Source organism: Cetorhinus maximus, chromosome 19 (genome assembly GCF_964194155.1).
Source record: "Cetorhinus maximus chromosome 19, sCetMax3.hap1.1, whole genome shotgun sequence".
NCBI classification, from domain to species: Eukaryota; Metazoa; Chordata; class Chondrichthyes; order Lamniformes; family Cetorhinidae; genus Cetorhinus; species Cetorhinus maximus.
The window spans coordinates 50,886,525-50,900,036 of NC_135897.1; the positions used below are offsets into that span (position 1 = coordinate 50,886,525).

Here is a 13,512-nt window from a genome sequence, read left to right on the forward strand (position 1 = left end):
AGAGAGGGAGATTGTACACCATACTAGGCAAACACAACAGCCAGCTGTGTGGATTCCTCAGCAACTTGGTTTGCTGATTATTAAATACGGTGATGAGCTAATAAGCAAAAATATTTCCGTGGCATATCTTTTAGTATTGCTGAAATAAGATACATTTTATAATAAGATTTTGGCTGAAAGCAATTTTTTTTCATCATTCTTTGCAAAGATGCAGAAGAATGGCCAAAGCTTTTGCTTTGTAGTCGAAGCTTTTCATCTTGTACTCATCAGGGCAATTCACAAGAATACCAAATGTAAAGGGAACAACGCGTTATACTGCATGAGAAGAGAGATGATTGGTTGGCAAGCTGATGTGGAGTATCTAAAGGCACTCGACATGAGTCAGTTGTAAAGTGAATCAAGCCGCAGTTTATTGAGCAGTACAAGTATGCATACAGGGGAGATCACCTTCAGATTGCTCCAAGGGGCATCTCAGCATTACAATGTTTCTTTCATACATTTATACCCTTCTTGTGACATTTCAATATTAATCTTAATTACATCATGGATCATATGCCCTTGTTTATACTTTCAGTTCTGCACATACATGGCTATGTAAAAATAAACCACACCTGGTCTTTGTTCCTCCATTATTCTCCTCCTCACGTCAAGAACATCCTGTCCCCTACTTCATCCTGGCTTTCTCAACTTTCCTTTTCCCTCTTTTGGATCTCCTTTTATCAAGAATTAGCAATTTATCAAAAATAGCAATGTCCTAATCCATCTAACCTTATAACCTTTGTTTTCCGCCACACAATCTCCTCTTATGTCACCACTTTTACGCCTACAGCCACATCCGGTTACTCATATCCTAATTATCCTGTTAGTCCTAAATCATTTCTGCAAGTTTTGTGCAAGGCTAAGCAAAATATGTAATCTCATGCATATCTGTGACCTCGTGCATTGATCCCTTCACAAGTGGACTCTGATTGATAGACACGTTGCCATGGAGAATGAACCTATTAACTGATGACTGACAGTTAACTGCTAAGCTTTGTTTAAATTCAAACCAGGCCAATTTAGAGACCACTTGCCAACCAATCAGTGCTTTCTTCTCATGCAGTATAAATTGTTGTTCCTTTTACATTTGGTATTCTTGTGAATAGTCCTGATGAGTACAAGATGAAAAGCTCCAACAACATGTTTATTTTTTCAGTAATACTGAAGTTCCGTACTACCAAACAACTATTTGCTTTTCTTTTATTTGCTGTGTTGCAGAGACCATGGTGTTTGGCTTGATAGAAAAATACTTGATTGCAATGTGAAACAGTTATTTGGTACATTACGCTCAAATATGAACATATGAATCAGAAGTCGGAGTAGGCCATTCTGCCCCTCGAGCCTGCTCCACCATTCAATAAGATCACAGATGATCTGACTGTGGCCTTAAACCCACATTCCCGCCTACCCCCTATATCCTTTGACTCCCTTGTTAGTCAAAAAGCAAGAATCGCTCAAAGACTTTGAAATATGGTCAGAGAGGTTTCATCTACTCCAAATGCTTGGCTTCTTCAACCCTTTCTTCTCCAGGCCATTTGTTTACAGTAAATGATATTAGCTGATTTTTCATTACCAACAATTTAAGTATAAGATTTTGGCTGAAAGCTATTTTTTTCATTATTATTTGCAAAAATGCGGAAGAATGGCCAAAGCTTTTGCACAGCATTGTCCATTTTTTAAAAACTTTTTGTGTGAAATTTTTACTCAACAAGTTGAAGGATGTTGGTGCTTTTCTATTTCAAAAAGCTAGGGAGCAACACCCAACTTCAACAGGCTCACAGAGTGGGAGGTAGCGGATCAGCGTGACATTGTATGTCCACTGAATTTTTTTTCAATTGACTTCGGTGGAGTGGGAAATCGGCCAATCCACAGTAAGTTTTGCAAGTCTGTTGAAGTAAAATGTTGCCTGTCTGATGTCATAACAGCATTTTTTGCTCAGGTTTATGGTTGCAGAATGAAGATCCCTACACCTCAGTGCTAACCTAACCACAGCACCATCTGCTGCAGCAGTGTGATATTTTTCTATTTACTCCAACTGTTATCCTATGAGTGACGATTAATATTGCAAATTAATGTCAGTTTTGTACTGTAGACCTGTGCCAACCAGAATCTGGAAGGGAATGCCAGACTTAATTTATATAAGGTTTTGAAAACCAGCTGACAGATGAGATCAGGTTTGGTGTAGACTTGAACTTGGGTTCTTGGAATAAAAGACTGCTTTTCCAACTTAACCCAACTTCTCCCCACCATCCCTCTCCCAACCGTGCAAGATTGTTTAATTTATAATTTACATCAAATAATTTTGCTCAACAATGGCAAGGATATCAATATTGAAGGATGAAATACTTTGCACATGTGTACTTTGTTCAAGCAATTGTTGCATCCAACAGCTTTACTTTGAGAATGCCCCTATTCTTTCTTGATGAGGGGGTGAAGGAGACATGAAAGAGGCTAGATAGGAAGCACTCACAGTGGCTTCATAGAAGACATCCACACAAATCCACTCACGAGGGCCAACAGACCAAGAAGAACTTACTTAGACATTTCTGCTGCCAGTGCCTCAGAAGGCTGCAGTTGCGTGCTGAGACTAAGGGCGGGATTTTCTCATCCTGTCAGCAGTGGGTGTCATAATGGGTGGGACCAGAAAATGTGGAGGAAGCTCCAAAATCTCTTCTATGCCGGCGTAAAAAGACATCGCTATTGTCGGCTCCTGACTTTAATGGTGGCGAGCATCTCCCACCGCACCATGTCGTGAATGGCATTTGAATACATTTAATTATCATGAATGCTCATTATGAAGGCAGCTGACCAGAACCATGCTCCCACTCCTTATCAAAAGGCCACGCTGGCGTCTAATTAGACCGGTGTCATTCACAATCACATATAAGTGACGTGCACCTGGCAAACCGCACGCCCCTTGTGACTTCGAGGTATGCTCGCCTACCTTTCATAGCGCTACACTCAGGGCTGCCCTGACTCCATGCCAGGTTGTGCAGGCAACAGCAGAGGGAACTCAAGCAGGGTTTGGAGCCAAGGCTCTGCAGACTGGACCAGCAGTAAGGCTGGGGGGTGGGGGTTGCGGCTGCGGGAGGGGGCTGGAGATCGGAGGCTTGTCTGGGGGGTGGTGTACACAGGATGGAGGAAAGGGAAGGGGCTGGAGGGCAAAATATTGTCTTGGGGTGGGTGGGGGGGGGAGAGACTGGGGAAGGGTGCACACAGACATGACTGGGGTGGGAGTGGTGGAGGAACGTCCTCGGTGCCAGAATGGAAAGACAGTCCAGTGTAGAAGTGCCACAAATTAGATTGCTGACTATGGAAAGACTGTCCTTGAGCCAGTACAGGGATGGGGAGGGCCAGTCAGCCCAGTGTCAGCATGGTGCACTCACCACCTCACTCATGTGGGTCTGGGGGTTTCTAGCATCATTGTGGGCTGCAGATGGCACAGTTAGGGGAGGCATCTGCAGCCTATAGATCAGGAACAGATAATGTAGGGGCAGACACTCGATGGTCTCATGGTGGTAGGGGGCCTTTATATGTGACTGTGCAATAGACCTCAAGACAGGGAGAGGACAGATCTGCAAGGGGCATTGGCACATCAACATCAAAGGGTTCAAAGGGTAAGTCACGGATCCATCGCTATTATAATGGGATCAAGGATTAGAGGGGGAGGACTGAGAGTAATTGGAGGGAAGGTAATCTGAACATTATGTTCCTCCAGGACGATTGGAGGGATTTTCACAGTGACAGGGGGAGGGTCAAAGCTGGTCAGGTAGTAGAATTTCAGCATCGCCATTTTCCAACATGAAGCTATGTCACAGTTGAAAAAGAAAGTATAAAATAACTCTGGGCTTGTGGGAGGAGTCGACCACTGTACTTGTGAGCTGGTTGAGCCTTAATATTATCATCTCCAGATGAAACTCTTTCGAGTTATCAACAGCCACAGATTGCAACTCTTTCGAGTACAATCACAGTTCTTGGTTTCCGGGAGTGGAACATGAACCCACAACCCTCTGATTCAAAGGCGAGGGTGCTATGAACTGAGCCACAGCTGACACCTCGTGAGCTGGTTGAGGGGGCACCCAACTGAAATCTGTATTCCCTAATGAAGAAGGAGGAACAGCTGAGACATGTTGGGAGCATTTCAATGACAATGGAGGGAATCAGGAGCCTTAACTGCTCCAGTGCATTCATGTGAGACTAATCATGATTCATCCCATGAATCGATTTCCTTACAATAACTCATTTGTCCCATTTGCGGGACCCCCTTTTGAAGAATGACCCAATAAACAAGGGGGCAATGGGACAAACTGCAGATGCCTATTGCCAACAGAACAGCTAAACCTTGCAGCTGGCAGGTTCAGAGCTGGGAACCCCCCACCACCCCGCCTTAAAAAAATCTTATTCCCTCACTGGATGTTTGCTCTGCTGTGTAAACAAATGGATGCAGTCTCAGAGTGCACTGCCTGAGGCTTCCAGCACCTGCCAGAACTCTTGCAGATCTAAGTGCCTGTTCAAAGCACTCTCATTGCAGTAGGGTCTGCTGGAGGTGGGTGGGGGCGGTGGGGTGGCTGCACTTCATGTGACCCTGAAGGCTGTAATCGCACTGCCAAAGGACAAAGTTGGAGTAGTGCCTGCACTGAAAATGACCCATTGGCACCACAGTCAATCCCTAGTCGGTGACAGGAAGATGAACTTTGGAGGCTAATGCTCACTCATCTTTCTGTTCAATGTTCCTGCAGAGAGGAGAATGAGAGAAAGACGGATGGTGGATCTAACATTGTGTTCATCCTGGTATACAGGCAATACCAAAGGTGGAGAAGATTGGCACGTTCGCGCCAGGCTCGCCAAAGCAAAGAGCCTCACCTTGATGAGCAAGGGGCAGCAGGGCCCACTCTGTTCCAGAAGCTGAGGTTCACAGAGCTGCTGAGCATAGGTGTCTGGCAAGACCGAGGGTATACAGAAGATGCTTCCCATACCCCCAGATGAGCAAGAGACTGTGCCATCAACGCCACTGCATGTCTGTGGTTCTTGTGGGTCACATCTGCCACACTCTCCAGGAGGAGTTGATGCCGCAGGGAGTGGGAGGCTAACCAGTGCCAGTGGCTGCCAAAGTCACCGCCGCTCTGAACTTCTATGCGAGTGGCTGCTTCCAGGTTTGACTGGAGACCTCTGTGGGATCTCTCAAGCTTCCACTGTCAAGTGCATACAGGAGGGTCACAGACCCCTATTTACCAAGGCCCCAATTATGTGCAGTTCTCTTGATATGAAGCCAGCCAGGCTGCCAGAGCACTGGGCTTTGCAGCTATATCCAGATTCCCACAGGTGCAGGGTGCCATCAACTGCACTCGTGTGGCTTTAAGAGGCCCCTGGCAGCAGCCAGTCCAATACATCCACACGAAAAGGTTCCACTCTCTCAATTGCAGCTGGTCTACAACCACCAGAAACACATTATGCAGGTATGCAGCTACCCAGGAAGCTACCACAACTTGTACATCTTGAGTCAATCGCAGATTCCACAAATCTTCAAGGGACCTCAGCACACCCAGGGTTGATGACGCCCTTTCTGTCGTCCAGAAACTGCCTCTGAGGAAAGGTATAATGCTGCTCATGCTGCAACACAGTTATTGATAGAACAGACCATTGACATCTTGAAGATGTGTTTTCGATGTCTGGACAGGTCAGGCGGCACTCTTTGGTACACTCCCCAGGGGGTCTCATGCATCATCGTGGCTTGTTGTGCCCTACACAACCTGCGACTCCAAAGAGGGTTGTCTTGCCAGATGACGAGATGGAGAAGCTGCACGTTTCCTCTGATGAGGAGGACACCGAGAGGGAGCAGGGGAAGAGGTATTGCACTGGCCAGAGGAGGCAGGCGTGCGCGGGAAATATTCATCACCGGATTCCAGGATGGTGGCAACAACTAGGTATTATGACCCTCTCTGACAAGTGCCCTCCATGCTGGGCCCAACTTACTACCTGCGTTGTTATCCTTCTCATTTCAACCATCCACTTGGATCTGTGAATGATTAGTTTCACTCTAGCATCACCATGTCCTCATCCTATGCAGGTCAGGCAGCCTCGGGAACATGTAGCCTTTCCGAAAGGTGCTCATAACTACAGAAGGGCCTTTTGTCAGCACACATCAGATGGTGCAGCCTCTTCAAGCATTTGTCCAACAATCCACACACTACAGCAATCGACAAGAGGCAGGAGCACCACTGCAATCCTCAGTTCAGTCGTGGCAGTAGGCCTGCATTCAGACAAGGCGCCTCAAGGAGATCAATGTCCACTTAGGGGACATTGCCTTCTGTGTGAGTTTGACGGTGATAGTGCAAGATGATATTGGGCTAAGTCAGCCGGTCAAGCATTAGAAGTGTTGATGCCTCTTCATAGTACTCATGCCTCAGCATCACAAAAATCCTCAGTCATCCAAAACTCTCAGGGAAGGATGCGGGGCTACAGTTAGCCTGAACTTTCAGTGGACACCGAACACTTCACGAGCACAATACTCTGAAAGCTGCCTGCCAATCATGAACATGCATCCATTTGGAATCTCTCATTCTCCCCTAATGCCCAGCCCTGGCCTTTCTGATCCCAAAAACGCAAACGCACCATGTAGCCCTCAAAGCTACTAATCATTGATAATAAAGAGCACACACCAGCTGCATTGCATCCTCGCTCTTAGTCCATTTCAGGGCGAGACATTTTCGTTCCCTCTGCCTGACATATTGACATGGGAAACAGGCACAAAGGTGCCATTGTCTATTCCACATAGCCATTTGGAATTAGCATTTTGGATCTCTCAGAGGGTTGAGGTCAGTGACGCTGACCGGAACTTATGGCCTGTGCTGCATCTTCCCCTAATCGTGATAGCCTTGTGGGTAGAATACACACAACTCCAAGGTTGCTAACTTTCCAACCTCCAGCAGGAAATACCAGGACAAACTTGGCGGTGAGGTCCAGAGCTCAAAAACGTGGAGGTGAAAAGGTGGGCATTATTACAGGGATGCTGTGCAGATTTCTACTTGGAGATTAGGGATCGCTAAAGGCAGACAAGAGCGCAAACGAGCTCTGAGTTTGGGCTGATAGACCACCCTCACAGCCAACAGAGTATATGGAGGTCAACGAAAGATGCCCTGTCTCCAAGCGCATCTACATTTCATCATCTGTACCACAAATTGATCCTTCCACAATGCATATGCATCGGGGGATTACATGAGCCTCCATATTACATAGTCAAGACTGAACATCACTGGAACCTGTAAAGCATGTCTCAGAGATGCTTTGTGCAACCACATTTTTCCTTGAGGCTGCTGTGTCACTGATGTCGACACTGTGCAGAGAACGGACACTCACTGTTATGAGATGGTTGCACACAACAAGTGGAGGCACATGATGTGACTTCTGTAAAATGTGGGGGGCAGGGCAAACATTGTGTTAGACGTGATCGCCTACAGCGATGGAGTGCAACTCCTCGAGCACAGCAGGCCCTATGTCCTGGACTAGTGTCTCCTTGGAAGTTGCCATCCTACCTGTGTTGACCTGGCATGTCAGTGTCATGACCTTAGACTGAAGATAGACGGACCCCTCCATCTTCTATTACAATCTGTTGACTGCATCTGACAACCCTGCCTGATATTCCCATGTCTATCGCTGCAGCTCCAACATCTGTGTTAGGGTCAAGTCCAGAGGTTCACTGGAACTCTGACTGGAACTCAGCAGTATCCGAGTGCCAGTGACCTTGGATATCCCTGCCTCCGCCTGCTGTGGACCTAAATCTGTGCTGTGCTCACCAGACTGTGACCCCCGAGCCTGCTCTAGAACGAGGTCCCACCGAGGTGTGTGTCTCTGTGCAGGCGGATGGTGTAGGTGAACGTTGTGATGAGTCTTCAACTGGTGTGTCCTCAGGATCCTCATCTGAGATCATGTGGGTGCTATAGCCGAGGGGCTGACTCCCATTGCCCTTGTTCAATTTTGCACCGGTGCCTGTCAAAAAGATGAGATATTTAGAGAATGGCTGCATAGTCAACAACATTACAATGCACTCACAGTATCATTGGCTGAATGATGAGCTGGTGCAAGGTCCTCACATGGTTGGTCTCATCGTTGGTGCGCACACAGTCCCTGGTCCTCTCCGGTCAGCTCAACAGCATGCTGCTGTTAAGGAGTGAGAGCTGAGGGCCTTGAGATCCGGCATTGCCCCATCATTCTGGGATCTCTCTCTTTCATTGTGTTCGAGTTGTCCTGCATAAAGACAGATGGATAGATGGTGAGCTGGAAGGATGTCCAGGCAGGTGATAAGGATGCCTGTCTTATGTGGGTGCTGCGTGGACCTGTGTAAGGGCTGAGGAGGCGAACTGAACATGATGTGAGACCAGATGGAAACGTCAAGGTGTGTGATAGAGCCAGTGGTGATGTTCCTTGTGGTGGTAGTATGTGAGATCCCTATGGACTGTCAGGCTGTGAATGCCTGATGGGCCTTTGAGAGTGAGAGTTGAGAGTGAAGAGAAGGTTGACTTACCCTGGCGGAATGGATGAGATCGTTCATCCTCTTGCTGCAGTAGATGCCCGATCTCTTCTGAGCCGAGTTGGCGCTGACCGCGCTGGCCAGCTGCTCTCAAGCCACAGTGAGGTTTGTGGACCACTTTCTCCAGTCACGGGGGTAGAGAATGTCCAGGCATTCCTCCACTGCGCCCAGAAGTAGCCCAGCACTCTGTCACTAAACTTGGAGACACTACAGTTCTTCACTTTGTGGGCCTCTCTCTTCCAGTAGCCTTTGGCTCCAGATAGTGAAGGTTGTGTGCGGGTGCAGTTTAAATATGGCAGCCGAAAAGATGACCTGCTTAGATCACAGGGCAGTGGGCAAACCACAGCGCACCCTGCCACAAGATCCGATATCTTCCTGGTGATGCATTTACAATGAGGTGAAACGTGGATGACCTGGTGCAGAAACCCACCATTACAGCCGGCTGGAAAAAGCGCCATTTTTGCCACCAGACCGCACTTAGTCCGCAGAGGGGAAAATCCTGCCCTAAGTGTGTAGAAACAATTGACTATAAAAAGCTAAAGATGATGGATAATATAATTGTAGGGCATATCATTGTTTTTAAAGGAACTGAAAAGACAGAAAGGCAAAAATGAAAAAATGAAAGAGAAAAATAATGAACCTGCATTGGGAATATTTAAAGATCCTGAGCATGATAGACTTGGAAGATTTTGAAAAAGCATTCAAATCAAAGCATTAAAAACACTGTAATATAATATTAAATGTGAATAAATAATGCATTTATATTGCAGTCTATCATGTCAGAACGCCTCAAAATATTTCACACAATCAATTCTGTTTGGAAGTGCAATCACTGCTGTTATGTAGTTAAAGGAAGACCATAAATATGAAAAGTCACAGAGTAAGTCCAGAATTATTTATTTTTGGGTGATTGTTTTCATTAAGGAGTGGAATGTTCTTCCGCTTTGCCATGTCAGCATCAGGCTCGAGTATGGCACAGAGCAAGCCCATGGAAATGCTCTCAACCCAGTTCCAATTATGTGCCTCAAATGCAGAGCCCACACCCCATTCCACCCCTAACACAATACAGTGAGCATAAATATTCCATTTTACACATCCCCTATAACCTGGTGAGTCTTTCAGTGAAACTACTGGTTCACACTATTTTGGAATCATAGCATGATGCTGCATAGAAGGAATTCATTTGTTCCATTGAGCCTATGCTGGCTCTTTGAAAGAGCTATACAATTAGTTGCACTACCCTGCTCGTTCCCAGAGCCCTGCATATTTTTCCCCTTCAAGTATTCGTCCAATTCCCTTTTGATGGTTGTTATTGAATCTGCTTCCACTACCATTTCAAAGACTGCATTCCAGGTCATTTTGAAAGAATTTTTCCTCATCTCTCCCCTGGTTCTTTTACCAATTATCTTAAATCTGTGTCCTGTGCCTTCTGCCACTGAAAATAGTTTCCCCTTATTTACTGCATCAAAACTTTTCATAATTTTGAATACCTATGACAAATCTCCCCAAAATCATATTGAGGTCTTAGCAATGTCGTAGGAGCCCAATTTGTGTGTTAGAATGAGATTTGTTTAAATTGTGGCCAGCTTAAAAACAGCGATGAGCTGGGAGTCGACTGCAAGTTTAGGTCTCAGTAACATCCTTTCACTGAAAAGCTCAAAATTCCCTCCATGTTTTCTTAATTTGTGATTTGTGATTTTAAAAGGTGGAGGCTTCAGGGAACATGGAACAAACATTACATCTTTGCTGGTTCAACCAATTGCTGCATCCCTGGCTAAAGCACTTCTTTCATCAACTGAGAAGGCAAATGGAAATGGATGCTTTCATCTCACTAACTCAAGTGCAGGTAACAAATGCAGTTTCACATCTTTTTATGCAGCTAATTTTTTTTTTATTGATGCATGTTTGTATATAATTTAGAAAACCGCCTATGCAGCTTTAGCATGATAAAAATTGTGGCATGATTTATGCTCATTTTAAATGAGTAAAGGAGTGAGTCTTACAGTTCTGTTCTTGTACATTCATTAGTAATCAGCTGGTGCAGATTTCCTGCTTTGATTTACATAACACAGCAGTCTCTTGCTGCAGATCTGAAGTAATGAGCTTTTTTTCCCCAGCTGATGTGGATACAAGTAACATCAATTTTTAGCTTATTTGAGCAGATCTGCTTAATTACCATTGTATGCAAATGCAGTGAGGAGGAAAAGAAGCAGAAGACAAACTAATTTCTTCCATATTTGGAAATCAAAGAAGCATATTTTTCCATGTGCCATGGTTCCAATCAGGGAAATAAAAACCGTGATCCAGAGTGTAGAGGAACATCTGAGCACTGTTAAAATATTGGAAGTGCTCTTTTTCAATGTAAAAAAAAAATGTACATTTTATTATTTGGTTAGTTACAGAGACATAGATATGTTTGTATTTTTATTAATGTAAGAATGAATAGTCTTAGTAGAGGGGCATTACTTGTTAAAAATGTGTTCTAAAATTCAACGTACACTTGCCAACAGTGATGCTGTAAATTGTTTGGATATAATTTTGCTTTTAGCATAAGCAATTTAACAAATTGGCACTTTCAGTTATTTTCTTTTGGAACTACTGGGCTGGATTTAGTTGGTCTGACATGGGTCGGAGAACTGGTAGGGAAACCTGTCAGCTCCATGGAGGAGGCTTGGCAGTATTAAGTGACTATCGTTGGGCCTTCCACGGGATTCAGGACCCCGGCAGCAGAAGTCCTGCCTGCTGAGAGCTGCAGGCCAATCAGATGCCAGCAGCTCCTCATTGCCAGAGGGAGCAGGGGCAGCTGCTGGCAATGCACCCACCAGAATGGACCAGGCCAATTATGAATGAGGGCGGGATGGGGATTGTGGGGTGAGGATTGCCAGGGAGGGGGTCGAAGAGGTTTTGATACCACCGGAAGAATGATGCAGGGCCTCTCCCATGGTTATTGGGCCCAGTGCCCTCGTTCCCGCGCGACAGGCTGCATTAAATCCAGACAATTGTCTTTTCATACAGCAAGGACAACTGAAATTTTCATTTCATAACTGTAATTGAGACAATAAATACAGAAGCATAATCTTAGTACACGCTGTGTGTTATAGGTATAATTAGCTCCTCCACAGAATTTGGATGCTAGTTGACATTGTGTGTGTTGATTTTCTCATTACTTCCATTCTGCTCAGTTTGTTGAATGTCCTGCCTGGCCTGGCTCATGCTAAATAGATTTAATTGGCATTAGTCCTTGATTCATTAACAGTTTCTATAATCAACAGATCAAAATGTCTCTGCATCGACATTTCTTCACCTTGGAAGACACCCTATTTTTCTTTCTCCTTTCATCCTTTATCTTTCACCCCTTCTATTTAGCTTGCATCCTTTATAAGTACTTAACGCCCTATCCTACTTTCCCTGCTATTTTGAACACTTTCATTGATCATTGTATGTTTTTTCCTTTTGCCTAATTTGCACCTCATCGTTGTTTTTAACTTTTAATTATATTGGGCCAGGTTTAGATTGAATAATCACCACTATTAAGGGGAAAATTGGACAGCAGCTTCCAGTGATTGCACATGCACAGTTAAATGTGCAAATCAGGAAGTTGCTGTATGACCGATCCCCCGCTTGCAGTACTTAAGTGATAGATACCCACAAAATATGGCAGAAAAGTTAAAGAGTGCCTATTCAAGTGTAAGTGTTTTTTAATGACATACTAAATCTAAATTACTGCTAAACAACCTCGCTGGCACATGAGTGGCATCTGATTCTTTCAGATTTGAATTATTGATAGAGTTTAAAAATATATATATTTTTTAGCTTTTTCTGTCTCTTTTATCTCTCTCTCTTAATCCCATCTTTTATTCTCTCCCTCTATTTTGATTTCTGTACATGATTTGACATTGAATTAAACATTCTAACTTACACTTCCTGGTTCAGACTCTGGACTGAATAATACGGGAGGTGGGGGGGTGGGTGGCGGGGAAAGCCAACTGGCTCCACACTGAGCAGCCCCACAGCATTAAAGTGCTGCAGGGCTCATTACCAAGGGCTGAGGGGAACTTCTGCACAGCCCTGCTCCATCATTTCCAGCAGCGCCTGGAAGGCATCAGTGGCAGCTGCCGAGACTGCAGGTGAGGAATGGAGCCCAAGGCTTAGGATCCCCAGAGAAGTTAAGTATATGGTCTTGGTCTGGGAGGGTTTGGGAGTGTTGGGGACAAGGGCAGTGGGGGTGACGGTGGGTTTAGGAGAGGGTACGGGTAGGACCGAAGGTGGATTGGGGCCAACTCCCCCCAATCGCCAAAGGGCAGCCCCCAAAGAGCAAACCCCGCCCCCCTTCTTCCCGCCCTTTAACCATTTCAGCTTTTCTCCATAATTAATAAACACCTGTACCCTTGTTGGAAGACTTTTGATCTTTTCATTGTGACCAGTGTGAAGATGGGTGTTATTCTGTAAAGAAGGGTGTGTGTGTGTGTCTGTGTCCATAATTAGTTAAGCTGGAGGGAAGGTGCATAGAGACATCTTGTCTGTGGGAACTGAGATTTGAAAGGTAAAAAATCTAGATGCATGCATTTGTAACGAGAGGCTATGGTGAAGTTGAATTTCCAGTAAATAGGTTGGGTTTGAAATTTACATTATAAGATAAGTAGGGACTTGACTTTTTAGCTGTTAAATTTCAAAGAGTAGTTTAGAAGTGACAAGGGACTTTTACAACTTGCAAAGGTTTCATAAGTAAACAAGGGAACTTTATTCAATTTTATTTGACCCGAAAGTGGAGGGAAAAGCAAAACATGAAAGATTTTTATATTTTGGAAATTCAAAGAGGTACTTAAGACAATGGAATCCAAGATGAAAGGAAGAAAAGATATTTAAGGAAATATGTTTAGTTGAGTGGTGGTAGCTGTGTGGGGAAGAGGTCCTGAAACCAGATCTGTGCTGAGGGAAGTTGTGAA

At 44.9% G+C, this 13,512-nt stretch overlaps 1 protein-coding gene across 6 annotated transcripts in view; it reads left to right on the top strand.

The window, feature by feature from the left end:
* naaladl2 (N-acetylated alpha-linked acidic dipeptidase like 2) overlaps nucleotides 1-13,512 on the top strand; it is a 955,971-nt gene that overhangs the window by 630,814 nt on the left and 311,645 nt on the right. For all 6 annotated transcript variants that reach the window (XM_078563827.1, XM_078563831.1, XM_078563828.1 and 3 more), the window contains one exon: nucleotides 10,272-10,412. In XM_078563827.1, the coding sequence (XP_078419953.1) occupies nucleotides 10,272-10,412 (141 nt within the window). The remainder of the gene's footprint in view (nucleotides 1-10,271; nucleotides 10,413-13,512) is intronic.